Below are 17,864 nucleotides of genomic sequence, written 5' to 3'. Positions count from 1 at the left end.
CCTGTAACTGCCTATAAGGCTATAGCATGGAGGAGCTCTGGTACCAAGCCCTGCCAGAGCCCTTCTAGTTCATAAGCAATTATAAAAGTTTACATTAGAAGGAAGGAGGCCATGGATAACAAATATAAGAAGATCCCACAGTCCCGGTGCCTGGATCTATGAGGAATGTAACTGGTTTATCATGGATTTTGATGGCTCTAGACCGGATCAGTATCTACACCCGTAAGTTGAGTGAATTTTGCTTTGAGATATGAATTTATTAAGGAGTGCTCTCTGTAATTGGGAGTCAAAAATTATTTAGGGACTGATAACAGATTTTAATTAATTTAGGGTTCTGGCTTGAGTCCTAAACTAATTTTTCTAAGGTCTGAATTATGTTTTGATTTGATTATTAAAGTAATTTAGAGGCCTGAGCTGTACGTATTACAGGTCTGGATCGATGTAGGGAGCTGGGATGGGGTCTCAATTCATTTAGGAATCTCATCCAATGTCTTAATATAAAAGGCTCCTCTAATGTCCAAATAAACTCTGGGTCTAAAAAAACTGTATGATGTGCATGTTAATGAATTATGACAGAGCTGTGTGTGAATATGAGTGACTGGACGTAGCAGACTGTGTGTGAATATGAGTGACTGGACGTAGCAGAGCTGTGTGAATATGAGTGACTGGACGTAGCAGAGCTGTGTGAATATGAGTGACTGGACGTAGAAGAGCTGTGTGTGAATATGAGTGACTGGACGTAGCAGAGCTGTGTGAATATGAGTGACTGGACGTAGAAGAGCTGTGTGTGAATATGAGTGACTGGACGTAGCAGAGCTGTGTGTGAATATGAGTGACTGGACGTAGCAGAGCCGTGTGTGTATGAGTGACTGGATGTAGCAGAGCTGTGTGTAAATGGATGTAGCAGAGCTGTGTGTTCTCTGCTTGTGTGAGACCGACAGGGAATTTTTAATTGAAGTAAAAATATGTTTTTCCTTTTTCTTGGATGCCTAAATCTGGGGGTGCATCTTATAATCCAAAAAATATGGCAATTTAGAAAATTGGTCTAAATGATGTCACGCATGCAAAAATACACAGCGCTATCTATATACTTTAGATAAAAATTCTGAGCAAATTTTCTTGCTTTATTAATATTATTCAATGATGCAATCCATAAAGAGTGGAGCGCGTCATGGTGACCTGATACTTCATCATACTACTGTTGATAACTTTGATTCTTTGTATCATCATCAGAGTGTCATTGGCCACTGATCGCCGGTCTCCGGTAACCAGTGAGGTTATTTCAGGCAGGAGGGAGACGCTGAGATTTACCACCAGACAATAGTGTGTGCTATAGGACAGACTTTCCCACGACTTCTCTTTCTCGGGATGTGTCTGCACTCCTATACAGCGATCCCATTTCCTTCCAACATTTGGGGTAATAATAAAGAGAACACACCCGGCTCTGTCTACTGAAAGCGGCGCATATTAGTGAATAAACACTCAGCTATTTGTGGATTGTTTCCGTCTCCCCTATGGCTTGGTGCTTCTGCGAAAGTACGTGCACCGTGGCTCGCGCGCCATGTATCAGCCGCTAAACCGGTAAAGTGATGTTCCTATAACGGCCACAGGTTGGTGCTATAAATGTGGTATTAACAGATAAGGACTAGGACCTATTGTCATACTCTATCAGAGAAACCTGAAATATAAAGCCAGAGTGACTGAGACACTTGTAGAGCAGTGGGAGAGAGGGGAGTAGCAGGTTTGTGTATAAGCTGCCGTTAGGGGTTGTTACACTGGTGCCCTCCTCCCTCTCTATACCTATACATATCTCCTCCTCCCTCTCTATACCTATACACAGGCTGTGTGATCTCCTCCTCCCTCTCTATACCTATACACAGCCCGTGTCATCTCCTCCCTCTCTATACCTATACACAGCCCGTGTGATCTCCTCCTCCCTCTCTATACCTATACACAGCCCGTGTCATCTCCTCCCTCTCTATACCTATACACAGCCCGTGTGATCTCCTCCTCCCCCTCTATACCTATACACAGCCCGTGTGATCTCCTCCTCCCTCTCTATACCTATACACAGCCCATGTGATCTCCTCCCCCCTATATACCTATACACAGCCCGTGTGATCTCCTCCTCCCCCTCTATACCTATACACAGCCCGTGTGATCTCCTCCTCCCTCTCTATACCTATACACAGCCCGTGTGATCTCCTCCTCCCCCTCTATACCTATACACAGCCAGTGTGATCTCCTCCTCCCTCTCTATACCTATACACAGGCTGTGTGATCTCCTCCTCCCTCTCTATACCTATACACAGCCCGTGTCATCTCCTCCCTCTCTATACCTATACACAGCCCGTGTGATCTCCTCCTCCCCCTCTATACCTATACACAGCCCGTGTGATCTCCTCCTCCCCCTCTATACCTATACACAGCCCGTGTCATCTCCTCCTCCCCCTCTATACCTATACACAGCCCGTGTCATCTCCTCCCTCTATACCTATACACAGCCCGTGTCATCTCCTCCTCCCCCTCTATACCTATACACAGCCCGTGTCATCTCCTCCTCCCTCTCTATACCTATACACAGCCGATGTGATCTCCTCCTCCCCCTCTTTACCTATACACAGCGCGTGTGATCTCCTCCTCCCCCTCTATACCTATACACAGCCCGTGTCATCTCCTCCCCCCTATATACCTATACACAGCCCGTGTGATCTCCTCCTCCCTCTCTATACCTATACACAGCCCGTGTCATCTCCTCCTCCCCCTCTATACCTATACACAGCCCGTGTGATCTCCTCCTCCCTCTCTATACCTATACACAGCCCGTGTGATCTCCTCCTCCCCCTCTATACCTATACACAGCCCGTGTCATCTCCTCCCCCCTATATACCTATACACAGCCCGTGTGATCTCCTCCTCCCTCTCTATACCTATACACAGCCCGTGTCATCTCCTCCTCCCCCTCTATACCTATACACAGCCCGTGTCATCTCCTCCTCCCTCTCTATACCTATACACAGCCCATGTGATCTCCTCCTCCCTCTCTATACCTATACACAGCCCGTGTGATCCCCTCCTCCCTCTCTATACCTATACACAGCCCGTGTCATCTCCTCCTCCCCCTCTATACCTATACACAGCCCGTGTCATCTCCTCCTCCCCCTCTATACCTATACACAGCCCGTGTCATCTCCTCCCTCTCTATACCTATACACAGCCCGTGTCATCTCCTCCTCCCCCTCTATACCTATACACAGCCCGTGTCATCTCCTCCTCCCCCTCTATACCTATACACAGCCCGTGTCATCTCCTCCCTCTATACCTATACACAGCCCGTGTCATCTCCTCCCCCCTATATACCTATACACAGCCCGTGTGATCTCCTCCTCCCTCTCTATACCTATACACAGCCCGTGTCATCTCCTCCTCCCTCTCTATACCTATACACAGCCCGTGTCATCTCCTCCTCCCCCTCTATACCTATACACGGCCCGTGTCATCTCCTCCTCCCCCTCTATACCTATACACGGCCCGTGTCATCTCCTCCTCCCTCTTTATGCCTATACACAGCCCGTGTGATCCCCTCCTCCCTCTCTATACCTATACACAGCCCGTGTCATCTCCTCCTCCCCCTCTATACCTATACACGGCCCGTGTCATCTCCTCCTCCCTCTCTATACCTATACACAGCCCGTGTGATCTCCTGCTCCCTCTCTATACCTATACACAGCCCGTGTCATCTCCTCCTCCCCCTCTATACCTATACACAGCCCGTGTCATCTCCTCCTCCCCCTCTATACCTATACACAGCCCGTGTCATCTCCTCCTCCCTATATACCTATACACAGCCCGTGTCATCTCCTCCTCCCTATATACCTATACACAGCCCGTGTGATCTCCTCCCCCCTATATACCTATACACAGCCCGTGTCATCTCCTCCTCCCCCTCTATACCTATACACAGCCCGTGTCATCTCCTCCTCCCCCTCTATACCTATACACAGCCCGTGTCATCTCCTCCTCCCCCTCTATACCTATACACAGCCCGTGTCATCTCCTCCTCCCCCTCTATACCTATACACAGCCCGTGTCATCTCCTCCTCCCCCTCTATACCTATACACAGCCCGTGTCATCTCCTCCTCCCTCTATACCTATACACAGCCCGTGTGATCTCCTCCCCCCTATATACCTATACACAGCCCGTGTGATCTCCTCCTCCCTCTCTATACCTATACACAGCCCGTGTCATCTCCTCCTCCCCCTCTATACCTATACACAGCCCGTGTCATCTCCTCCTCCCTCTCTATACCTATACACAGCCCATGTGATCTCCTCCTCCCTCTCTATACCTATACACAGCCCGTGTGATCCCCTCCTCCCTCTCTATACCTATACACAGCCCGTGTGATCTCCTCCTCCCCCTCTATACCTATACACAGCCCGTGTCATCTCCTCCTCCCCCTCTATACCTATACACAGCCCGTGTCATCTCCTCCTCCCCCTCTATACCTATACACAGCCCGTGTCATCTCCTCCTCCCCCTCTATACCTATACACAGCCCGTGTCATCTCCTCCCTCTATACCTATACACAGCCCGTGTCATCTCCTCCCCCCTATATACCTATACACAGCCCGTGTGATCTCCTCCTCCCTCTCTATACCTATACACAGCCCGTGTCATCTCCTCCTCCCCCTCTATACCTATACACAGCCCGTGTCATCTCCTCCCTCTGTACCTATACACAGCCCGTGTCATCTCCTCCTCCCCCTCTATACCTATACACAGCCCGTGTCATCTCCTCCCCCCTATATACCTATACACAGCCCGTGTAATCTCCTCCTCCCTCTCTATACCTATACACAGCCCGTGTAATCTCCTCCTCCCCCTCTATACCTATACACAGCCCGTGTCATCTCCTCCCTCTATACCTATACACAGCAGGTGTCATCTCCTCCCTCTATACCTATACACAGCAGGTGTCATCTCCTCCCTCTATACCTATACACAGCCCGTGTCATCTCCTCCCTCTATAACTATACACAGCCCGTGTCATCTCCTCCCTCTATACCTATACACGGCCCGTGTGTTCTCCTCCCTCTATACCTATACACGGCCCGTGTGTTCTCCTCCCTCTATACCTATACACAGCCCGTGTCATCTCCTCCTCCCTCTCTATACCTATACACAGCCCGTGTGATCTCCTCCTCCCCCTCTATACCTATACACAGCCAGTGTGATCTCCTCCTCCCCCTCTTTACCTATACACAGCCCGTGTGATCTCCTCCTCCCTCTCTATACCTATACACAGCCCGTGTGATCTCCTCCTCCCTCTCTATACCTATACACAGCCCGTGTGATCTCCTCCTCCCTCTCTATACCTATACACAGCCCGTGTGATCTCCTCCTCCCCCTCTATACCTATACACAGCCCGTGTGATCTCCTCCTCCCCCTCTATACCTATACACAGCCCGTGTCATCTCCTCCTCCCCCTCTATACCTATACACAGCCCGTGTCATCTCCTCCTCCCCCTCTATACCTATACACAGGCCGTGTTATCTCCTCCTCCCCCTCTATACCTATACACAGGCCGTGTTATCTCCTCCTCCCTCTCTATACCTATACACAGCCCGTGTGATCTCCTCCTCCCTCTCTATACCTATACACAGCCCGTGTGATCTCCTCCTCCCTCTCTATACCTATACACAGCCCGTGTGATCTCCTCCTCCCTCTCTATACCTATACACAGCCCGTGTGATCTCCTCCTCCCCCTCTATACCTATACACAGCCCGTGTGATCTCCTCCTCCCCCTCTATACCTATACACAGCCCGTGTGATCTCCTCCTCCCCCTCTATACCTATACACAGCCCGTGTCATCTCCTCCTCCCTCTCTATACCTATACACAGGCCGTGTTATCTCCTCCTCCCCCTCTATACCTATACACAGGCCGTGTTATCTCCTCCTCCCTCTCTATACCTATACACAGCCTGTGTGACCACTTCCTCCCCCTCTATACCTATACACAGCCCATGTGATCTCCTCCTCCCTCTCTATACCTATACACAGCCTGTGTGACCACTTCCTCCCTCTCTATACCTATACGCAGGCCGTGTGATCTCCTCCTCCCTCTCTATACCTATACACAGCCTGTGTGAACTCCTCCTCCCTCTCTATAGCTATACACAGCCCGTGTGATCTCCTCCCTCTCTATACCTATACACAGCCTGTGTGATTTCCTCCCACTAGACCTATACACAGCCCGTGGAATCCCCTCTCGATCTCTCTCCAGGCCGTACACCAAAAAGTGCAGAGGCAATAGCATGGAGGGGCTCTGGTAACACCTCCAGAGCCATTAAGGCTTATTAGCATAATTATAAAAGTAGATTTTAGAGGGAAGGAAGCCATGGATAACTAATATAAGAAGATACCACAGTCCCGGTGCCTGGATCTATGCGTAATGTCCCTGGTTTATCAGTATGGATTGTAATAGTAGATTTACTTTAACAGTGAGACTGCAAGGAACTTCGTGAGAAACATAACTATACAACCCCCTACACAGTCCAATAACATAGCAGACAACATCCTCCAGTGGCTGCAGCCTACACTAGGGTCTCGAAGATTAATCAAAATCCAATGGTTGTGTTTATGTTACACGTCTGATACTATAGAGCAGTGGTGGTGAACCTATGGCACGGGTGCCATTGGTGACACTCAGAGCCCTCTCTATGGGCACATGCACCATCACCCCATCACAAAGTTCACCAGACAGGTCTCAAGGCCTCTTGCAGTCCCAGGCAGCCCAGGACCCTAGAAGGAAGCTACAATGATAATCCAAACTTCTTCTCCTTCTTTCTACTGTATTGGTGTCCTCAGGTGCCTATACAATTTAAACATGTGACAGAGTAGGGAGTAATAAGTTACTGCTTAAATTTTCGCATCGGCACTTTGCGAAAGATATGTGGGCTTTGGTTGTAGTTTGGGCACTCGGGGTCTAAAAGGTTCTCTAATCACTGCTATAGAGCCTCCCCAATTTCTGCAAATTTCTTAAAATGTGATGACCAAGGAATTGCAACAATAGAAATGCAAAAAGAAGGGGGAATAAAAATGACTCCTATGATTTCCCGTAAGGATAAGAAAGGCAGCATTGTGCAGTGGGAGCAGTGTACAGATGGCTTGGTGTGCAGTGCGCTCTATAAAGACATCTATCCTTACAATGTATTTATACGGCTCTTACATGTTCCGAAGCGTCCTGTATAATTTGGGGGAGGAAATGAAAAACAGACCATTTTCCGTGGTTTTAAGTATATAATTTCTATAAAGCTTTCCATGAAGCTTCACAGGCCGGGGAGGGCGGGGGCACAGGACGGAGAACATGTCATGCAGCAGGGACACAGAGGGACTGCAGAAGATTTATCACTGGGTGATTAATCTGAAGGATATTAACATTTTACACCAATTTGTTGTTTCAGCGTAAATTAGTTTGTTTAAGGACTCCGACTGTCACCACATTTTACCCCACTAAAGTCTTCAGGAAGGGGATAAAGAGAGTCGCCTCTTGTATGTAAAATCAATAAACTTTGAACATCTCCTACAAAGTCATGTGAAAATAAGCAGAGAAGAGTCACATTTTATGCTGAGATGTGTCAAGTTTAGAAGCTGCAGTGAGGAGTCACTTAAAGGAAACCTACCACTAAGGATCTACCTATTAAGGTAGATCCAGTGGTAGGTGCATCGAACGTATGTAAGGATAGGATTTTTAGGGCTAATCCTTTAGAAAAGATGGAGGGGAGTAATCTTTAAATCAGGGTAACATGCAAATTTTCTAAAGAGGCTACTGGGGCATGGAGTAGCTGGAGCAGAGGTTACAGGCTACTACATGCCCCAGTAGCCTCTTTTATCCTCCTACCCAGACATCTTCACAGCTGCAAGGAGCTGCACACACTTTTCCGCAAAGCTGGGTTCTGCACATGCGCAGTAGCTCCAGCTTAGGAGCAGAGATCGCGCAGCGGCTGGCCTGAATTTTGCGCATGCGCAGAACTCCGGCTTCGCGGACGAGTGCGCGCGGCTCCTTGTAGCTGTGCGCTAAAGATGTCTGGGTAGGAGGATTAAAGAGGCTACTGGGGCTTTGAGTAGCCGTGCCGTGTAACCTCAGCTCCGGTTACTCCACGCCCCAGTTGCATTTTTAGAAAATTTGCATATTACCCTGATTTAAGATTAAAAAAGATAGAGGGGAGTAAAGGATTAGCCCTAAAAAGAGCTTTCCTTACACACGTTAGATGCACCTACCACCGGGTCTACATCAATATGCCTCTTGCTTCAGTTTTGTAGTACCTATAAAAAGGTTGCTGGTGTCATATTAAAGATAAGTATCTTAACTACCAAATTGGAGATACAGGTAGTTAAAAGACATAGTTAGAAATGTGAGATAAAGATATAACTCCCCGTAGCTCTGTTATATTTTAGTTCAAGTCTGGAGTTTGAAAGATCAGATGCTCATCTTTAATATGACACCAGCAGGGTGGGGTGTCTGCAGTGATGCTCCCCTGTAGCTCTGCTTATTTGCATGCGACTCCTACATAAAAGATGGAATCCTACAAAGGACATTTCATTCCCCACCTGAGAGGGGCTGCTAGTTTAATAAGGTAAAAGCTGGTGACAGGTTCCGTTAAAGGAAACAAAACCTCCACTGTACAGGGCACTCCTTTCCTACAGGTCAACAATGATCAGATGAGGAACTGAATACTAGAAAAAGCCTAAATTTTAATTAGTTCCCATCATGCTTTGTTCTTTAAATAAGATCTGTGAGGACCCTCATGTAAAGGAAGCGGGTGATAGGATGAAGTCCTGACACCTGACACAGATTAGCCGTCAGTGTGTAACACAGCGACTCATTGCTACATTGTACAAACCATTCTGTAACCTGGAAAGCTTTTACAATGGAGGAGCCAAGACGAAGGGGGGTAGGGAGCAGCCACAACCTTCCATCCTTATTCCATGTAAGATACAAGTAGCCAAAATACCAGACTGTGCAGGAAAGGGAGGCGGTGACCTTGGTCAATCCATCATTTTGTTTTGTGACCTTGAATTATTTTGGAAGGTATTTGTCCTTGTGTCTTTTACTATTATTGGTATTTTTCATGCGGTTCATAGACAAAGCTACACAGCGAGACCTTCATCTATGAGTATTCAAAGTGGATGAGAAACACTTAGATTCCACCCAAAATCACGGGGTGATTGATGGTGGGGGTCCAGTACAGGGATCCACTGTGTACAGAAATTTAAAGGAAATTGGAATCTATCAGGATAATCCAGGGACACTTCCTCATAGATCCAGGGACTGTGACTGTGGTATCTTATATTTGTTATCCATGGCCTCCTCCCTTCTAAAATCAACTTCTACAATTATGCTAATGAGTCAGAAGGGTTCTGGGGAGTGTTGCTAGAGCCCCACCGTGCTGTGGCTTCACAGGCTATTACACTGTCTCCCCTTTCCCTTTTTTCCTTTAGCACTTCGCCCTCCTGCTGCCTGATGTAATCTCACACAAAGGGTAGAGGGAAGTGCTCCAGCACAGTACAGAGGGGCTCTGGTTAAAAAAAAACAACACACTTCTCCGGGTATCGGCATCGAGTATCGCAACACTTCTCCGGGTATCGGCATCGAGTATCGCAACACTTCTCCGGGTATCGGCATCGAGTATCGCAACACTTCTCCGGGTATCGGCATCGAGTATCGCAACACTTCTCCGGGTATCGGCATCGAGTATCGCAACACTTCTCCGGGTATCGGCATCGAGTATCGCAACACTTCTCCGGGTATCGGCATCGAGTATCGCAACACTTCTCTATGTAACGAAATCGAATGTTGTAAGACGTCTCCGGGTATCAGCATCGAGTGATCTCTTGGTATCACACTTAAAATTCTTTACAAATAATGGCAATGAAGCAGCGACGTTTCACCTTCTCTATGAAGACATTATGAAGCTTGATCGACAGTTGGGAGACCTGCTCCCGGCAACATTTAATCACAGCGCTGCTCCAAATCCGTTCTATTATTCGGCTCAAAATTCTGGTATTGGTGTAACCCAAGCCTCTACAATTACTATACTTGCTGCAGACTGTAGGTTATTGCTCGCCTGCGGGTGTAGCGGTCACTCTAATGACCCCAATGATGCCGCACACTTGATGAAGGAGCGATCTATTTATCCCAAATTGAGTGTCTTGTCCCCCGAGACGTGCCGCTCAGTGCAGAGTGCGCACCACAGACCTGTTTTGTGTCAGGCCGTCGCATCTGCTGAATAAAAAAAAAAATACTGGCGTCCGTCCAAATCATGTGCGGAGAAGAAGAAGGGCTTCAAATGAGCGGCTTTAATCACAAGAGGGAATAAAACGAGTTACAAGCACAAATTTGACATATAAAGAAGGGGAAAAAAAAAAGTTTGTCTTTATGGGCAGGAGACAGATCTTGGGATAATTGTGAGCATGTGTGCGGAGGTGAGGGATGTACAGAGTGCTGCGTGCCCCATCCTCGCACTGCACCCCCATCTCCCTCGCACTGTGCGCCCGATCCTTCTACTCGTCCTACATGCCCCCATCATCTTTCCCACCGCCAGCCCCCCAAATCCCACTCAGAGTGCCCTTTCCACCCCCATCCTCTTCCCACGTGTCTCCCCTCCATCCTCCTCCTGGGCCCAAGTGACCCTCCCCTGCGGGTCCCCCCCCCCATCCTCCTCGCACCATACACCCCCCATCATCCTCCTCGCACCATACACCCCCCATCATCCTCCTCGCACCATACACCCCCCATCATCCTCCTCGCACCATACACCCCCCATCATCCTCCTCGCACCATACACCCCCCATCATCCTCCTCGCACCATACACCCCCCATCATCCTCCTCGCACCGCACCATCCCCATCCCCATCATCCTCCTCGCACCATACACCCCCCATCATCCTCCTCGCACCATACACCCCCCATCATCCTCCTCGCACCATACACCCCCCATCATCCTCCTCGCACCGCACCATCCCCATCCCCATCATCCTCCTCGCACCATACACCCCCCATCATCCTCCTCACACCATACACCCCCCATCATCCTCCTCACACCGCACCATCCCCATCATCCTCCTCGCACCAAACACCCCCCATCATCCTCCTCGCACCGCACCATCCCCATCCCCATCATCCTCCTCGCACCATACACCCCCCATCATCCTCCTCGCACCGCACCATCCCCATCATCCTTTTCGCACCGCACCATCATCCCCCTCGCACCGCACCCCCCCCATCATCATCCTCGCACCGCACACCCCCCCCATCATCCTCCTCGCAACGCACACCCCCCATCATCCTCCTCGCAACGCACACCCCCCATCATCCTCCTCGCAACGCACACCCCCCATCATCCTCCTCGCAACGCACACCCCCCATCATCCTCCTCGCAACGCACACCCCCCATCATCCTCCTCGCAACGCACACCCCCCATCATCCTCCTCGCAACGCACACCCCCCATCATCCTCCTCGCAACGCACACCCCCCATCATCCTCCTCGCAACGCACACCCCCCATCATCCTCCTCGCAACGCACACCCCCCATCATCCTCCTCGCAACGCACACCCCCCATCATCCTCCTCGCAACGCACACCCCCCATCATCCTCCTCGCAACGCACACCCCCCATCATCCTCCTCGCAACGCACACCCCCCATCATCCTCCTCGCAACGCATACCCCCCATCATCCTCCTCGCAACGCATACCCCCCATCATCCTCCTCGCAACGCATACCCCCCATCATCCTCCTCGCAACGCATACCCCCCATCATCCTCCTCGCACCTTACGCCCCGTAAGCCCATCCTCCTCGCCCCGCAAGCCCCTCACCATCTTTACACTTCGCCCGCATCAACCTATCAACCTCCTCGCACCGTGCCCCCTCTACTCCCATCATCTTCGCACTGCTCCCCACGCTGCGGGGTCAAAATGAAATCCAGGAAGTATCCAAAACATAATCATTTGTTTTAAAACTAAAAAAGAAAGGGGGGGCGGGAAATTAGAGAACAAACTGTCAGTGAATTGTGGTTTATTTCATGTACATTTAGCCCCAGGCCGGATCCCGTCACGCTGGAATTTTGTTAAAAGATGGAGGCAAATCATCTACAGCGATGTACAATGATGATCCTTTTCTGCATAAGTTATATCAGTGGGGGTCCAATACGCAGGACCCCACAGGTCAGATGGAAGCAGGCAGCTCCATTCTCTGTGTAGTGGTCAGACCAGGTCACTGCAGATCAGCTCCTAGTTATCTAAGCTGTAGTGACTTCTATCCCATAGTGCTCATCCTGAGCCGCCTGTTCCAGGACTATAATTCCAGATCTACAATGAACATATAGACGTGACGATATATAGCGGCACACACATCCCACACTTTATTATTACTGCTCTTACCTTCGGTCGTTTCGTTTCCTTCGGAATAGTTTTTTGGTGTGTGCTATTTCTGCTTCGTGGGGCAGCGGCTGATATCCCTGTGGGAGAAAAGAGAAGAGTGTGACGTAGATATCGTACATTACTTTGCAAACCAGTTAAAGGGATATGCTGGGTTTAAAAAAATGGGATCACCCAATGGGAGGTTCTACATCCATTCATCATGCGGCCTCTCTGTTCAGCTCGGCCTCACTCAAATCAAAGGGGATGAACCGCAGTTCCAAGTACAGCCACTATACAATACAGGGCGCTGTGCTTGTGAGAGAACATGGTCCAAGTATTACTTTTAGTACTGTAAAGGGGTATTCTGTTGGCATCAAGTTACCCCATATCCACAGAACATAGGCTAACTGGTGGGGGTCGTAGTCCTGTGACCCCACCTACGACAAGAGCAGGGATCCGCTGTACACCCTTAAGAAGCAGCTGGCTGCTATATTAGGAGCATTAACGTAAAAACTGCATCTCTCTTGTTCTTGTGAGTCTGTGGAAAGAGGATAACTTGCAGTCACTGGAAGACCCCTTTAAGCGAGCAAAGTGAAGAAGAGGAGTGACAAAATGAAGCCAAAAAGAATATGTTTCCAGCCATCTCCACATATGCACATAGTGGGGTTAGCAAGGTCCTGCAATCTATAGCTAAGGTCAGCTCTTTGTACAGTCTCCATACATCTCTTTACCCCTCTCAAGGTCTCTCCACACGGTTACCTTGTGATTACAGTAGGTTACATTGTTCAACTCCCACACATTCAGAAGCACCAAAGAAACATTGTAACGTCACGCGCAGCGTCGCTCCATTAAAGCGAGCGGAGATCGGTGAATAGTTTCCTTCCGCCGCACTGTACCAGCATCAGAAGGAAACAAACACAAGCAATGATCTTCACCCCGACAGTAATGTACAAAGAGACTTTAGGGGAACCGCTAAGGGGTTTCCAGCTATGCCAAAATGTAAGATGATATAGCACTTATGGCAACTTTACCCATTCGCAGCCAATTCCATCCAAATTTTTTCTTTACCCAACTGTAACTAGAACAGTCTGGTGTAATCCATTCCAGGGAACTGGTTCAGCACAAGTAAAGACTTGGAGATGGGAATGGCAAATTGAGAATATGGAGGGTGTTTTATTATTCATAGAACACCATTAATTCCATGGTACAACCAGTAAGTGGTTCACATACAATACATTAAGACAATATAGGGTGCAGAGAATTCATAGAACAGATCAGGGCAATGAGATTTACTGCAAAAAACTGACATTTACTCGCATGCACCCGAGACAAGTAAAGTCATTAAGCTTCAGAGCCAACTGCAAGTCCCAAAAATTTTACATGCAGCTTTGGTTGTGACTGAGGGATACATTACAGTTTATTTAGAATATTAAGAGTTGTAGGCAAAGAGGAAGTTGTGCCAATAACAACTCCATTCACTGCCAAAGCTGTATCGAGAAGTTTACCCACCTTATGTTAGCATTAAGGCCTCTTGCTTGGATCAGTGTCTAGATATACAGGCGGTCCCCCTACTTAAGAACACCCGACTTACAGACCATCCCTAGTTACAGACGGACCTCTCTGCCCACTGTGACCTCTGGTGACCTCTCTGGATGTTACTTTAGTCCCAGACTGCAATGATCAGCTGTAAGGAGTCTGTAATGAAGCTTTATTGATAATCTTTGGTCCAATTACAGCAAAAAATTCTGAAACTACAATTGTCACTGGGGCAAAACATTTTTTTGTCTGGAACTACAATTATAAAATATGCAGTTCCGACTTACATACAAATTCAACTTAAGTACAAACCTATGGAACCTATCTTGTACGTAACCCGGGGACCGCCTGTAATATGATTTGTTGCGCTGGTGTGAACTGTGAAGATACTGATGTAATAGGTGGTAGCTGAGCGATGTGAAGACATGAAGCCTGAGTCAGCAGAATTCTGACGACAGCTTGTGGTGTAACTAGAGTCCTGCTCCAGATGCATCCAAAGCTGCACTCAAAATCGTTACCGATGGCAGAATTGGTTCAGCTCTGGATGTGAATGGAGTGTAACACGTCTCAGTGAGCACTGCCGGGGTGCATCGTAGTGAACTCCAAATCTGCCAGGGGGATCTGGCAATGGAGACTGTTCAGATTATTAGGACAACACGGTAATGAGAAGACAATGGGAGAAGAACAAACACAAAGATCTGAAGAGCAAGATATTTTTTTGTTTAGGTTCTTAAAGAAACAATCCGTTCGTGAAGTCTCATCAGTTTTCGTTGCGCTCTCTAAGGTAACTGGCACGTCGCGTCCTGACCTTTTCACCCTCGGTCCCAAATTGCAAAAAATCCTATTTGATATATTTTTTTTCCCTCCCCCCTCTGGAGATGTTCCGAGCTAATGAAAAAGCAATTATGGTGAAGACTTTTAGCAGAGCTCGATGTTTTACAGATCATCCGGTGATACAAAAGAACCGTCAAATGAAGCAAAGCAACACTTACAACATGAAAGCGTCTGCTTCTACTTACAACAAAGGCCCTTGGACGCCGGACAGAAACAGCTCATTAAAGAGGCTCGGCCTCCCCATCCCATATTCTCATTTCTTTAACAATCTTTTTCCCACAAACACACAGAAATTTATATTAGAAAAAAGGAAAAACTAAAATTCCAGGATTTTTTTTTTTTCATTTTTTAAAAGGAAATCGACCATCTGGAATCTACTTACTAAAAGTAGATCTAGTGGCAGATTCCCCAGGGCAGTGTACGGCCTACTTTGCCCCCAAAATAGATCTGTATTATATACAAAATTGCTGCAGAGGCTACTGGGGGCGTCACCATAGCCTCTGCGAGCTCTGGGGGGCTATTACACGCCCTGCAGAGAGGTCCCCTGGCGTGTGAGAAGCAGACAGCACAAACCCGGTTTACTGTAGCCAAACACCCAACGGGAGCTACTGTGACGCCTGTACTTCTCAAATTTCGTGGATTCACAAGGGGGCATTCCTACAGGGCTACTGGGGGCATGTAATGGCTGTAGCCACCAGAGCTCACAGATCGAAATGAATGGACCCAACATTCGTGTTCGAGTTTGGCCACAGGACACATACATATTGCTGGACTGGCGGCCGAACAGCTGATCTGGCAAACTGAAGGTCCAAGCAACTAGCCATGACTATGATTGATGGTGGACAACCATGGCCAATCATAGCCATTGGTAGTTGCTTGGGGTGTCAATTTGCCAGATTGGTTGTTTGGCCAATGATGGGAGCTACTGCAAGGATTTGTGGGGGGGGGGCATCTCTGCAGGGCTACTGGGGGCTTGCCAAAGCCGTAGCCTTCAGAGCTTACCGATAGAGATGAGCAGACCCCATGTTCGGGTTTGGCCACAGGACATGGACATGCTGGCGGCCAAACAGCCCATCTGGCAATTTGACGCCCCAAGCAACTAGCCATGGCTAGTTGCTAGGGGCATCAATTTGCTGAATTAGCTGTTACGCGCCAATCTGGGGACACCGCTGGCTAATTGCTAGGGATGTCAATTTTCAAGATTGGCAGAGGCTATGGTGACACCCCAAGTAGCCTTTAAGGTAAATTTGCATATTATAAAAAAGATCTATTTTGAGGACAAAGGAGCCAATACAAGGGATTGTAAAAAAAACAACTGCGGGATCACGCTGCCCTGGGTAATCTGCTGCAGGATCTACTTTGCCAAGTAGATTCCCTACAGGGAGCGTTCACACGTTGTGTTTGTTAGCACATTGTAAACGTAAACCAATTGCCTTCACACAATGAAAATATCATGTAAATGGAAATGTGATGTGAAACCCATAAGAACCACTCATAAGAATCAGGTTCTTTAAATTGATCAAGAGAGTCTGGCAGGTCCAAAATACCCTCCAAACCAGAAAGAGAACCATGTAGAAAGAGCAGAAACAAAGCAGCGCACAGATCTTTTTACCGATCGCCCTCTAACGCCAGACCACTCTGCCGTCACCTGTGCCACCTTCGTGTCCATGTGGCAAGGAGGTAGAAGAAAGGGGGAAATAATCGCACCATCTGGCCGTTCACTAGTAATTACGATTATTTCAGGGCTTGTACTCCAGGAGCCCCCATTGATTCTGGAGTGAACCACAAAGCTTTTGGGGCTACCCATAAGCAAATTAGGGGACAAGATAAAAAAATTAGATCAGAGAGCCGTCTCCACACTTGCAGACTGTCACAGATGTCCCTGCGATCCATGTCTCGGATCGCAGGCACACCCGTGCCCCTCTCTGTTGTGGCTCCCGGCCCTGACTTAACTCTCCACGCTCCTGCATCCGTCCCGGCTGGTGAACGTGCACGCCAGCTCTTAAGATTTAAAGGGCCAGCGCATCGCTGATTGGCGCTGGCCACTTCCAGGTTTTCCATTTAAGACGGCTTCCTCCTATCAACCTCCGCCGGATATTAGTGCTACTTGCCTCTGAGAAAGCTTCCTCCTGTGTTCCTTGTGCCTTCTTTGATCTCCCGTTGACACCTCGGACCTGACCACGACGATGCTCCTCGGCCGCCTGCCTTGACCTCCTGCTCAGTTCCCGGCCTTGCATCATTGCCGCCTGTCTTGACCATCTGCCTGTCCCTGACCACAAGACTGCCCAGCAATTCTGTATCTCGACCTTGGCTGCCACCGCAGGCCTAGTCGCACCTGTGGAACGACCTGGTGACACCCCACCGCGGCAAGACCATCCTGCTTTGTGTACCAGGTGCCACTTAGATTCCAGTCCCAGGTGTCGGCTTGTGTCATCGCCCGCGGTGGTCCAGTGGGCTCACGGACCCCGAGCCCTGACAATCTCATAGGTTTGTAACCACAAGGTTATTTTTCTGCCCTTAAACAACACTATTATAGACCGGATATTACAATACATCAAAAAAAGGAAAATTACATTTCAACTAGAATAAATTCCAGGACCCAGTTTTGTGCAATGTTACATTTTACCTGCAGGAAAACTTTACATATGTTGATGGAATACCATTTACAAGAAGATCACCGAATCCAAGAGAACACCTCGTAATTAACAAATTTTACAAATAAGACCACCCCTTTAAGTGATTTGGTAGTCCTTTAAAAATTTCCCTATAATTGTAATGGGCGAGGTAACCGAAATGTTTTCATCTCCGTGACCTCAGTGACAAAATCAGGGAACGCTCTGTTGCCCATCCTGGTCCGTACAGGAACAGATGATATGAAATATTGGGAAAATATATAGAGAGAAAGAACTGGTAGAAGAGAAAAGCTAAACATGATCATGAATAGTAAATTTGAGTAAAATTAGTCTCCTGATGAAGAAAAGGAAAAGAATTTAAAAACAAAAATTGGAAATAAATATGTAATCAAATAAAAATAGGTCAATAAAAATTCCAGACAACAAGA

At 48.2% G+C, this 17,864-nt stretch overlaps 1 protein-coding gene across 3 annotated transcripts in view; it reads right to left on the bottom strand.

Moving 5' to 3' along the window:
• The window catches only part of CTIF (cap binding complex dependent translation initiation factor), a 156,953-nt gene that overhangs the window by 96,681 nt on the left and 42,408 nt on the right, over positions 1-17,864 (bottom strand). For all 3 annotated transcript variants that reach the window (XM_072133123.1, XM_072133117.1, XM_072133127.1), the window contains exon 8: positions 12,455-12,531. In XM_072133123.1, the coding sequence (XP_071989224.1) occupies positions 12,455-12,531 (77 nt within the window). The remainder of the gene's footprint in view (positions 1-12,454; positions 12,532-17,864) is intronic.

This window comes from Engystomops pustulosus, chromosome 1 (genome assembly GCF_040894005.1).
Source record: "Engystomops pustulosus chromosome 1, aEngPut4.maternal, whole genome shotgun sequence".
In the NCBI taxonomy this organism is placed as follows: domain Eukaryota; kingdom Metazoa; phylum Chordata; class Amphibia; order Anura; family Leptodactylidae; genus Engystomops; species Engystomops pustulosus.
This window is presented reverse-complemented; position numbering and strand designations above follow the sequence as displayed.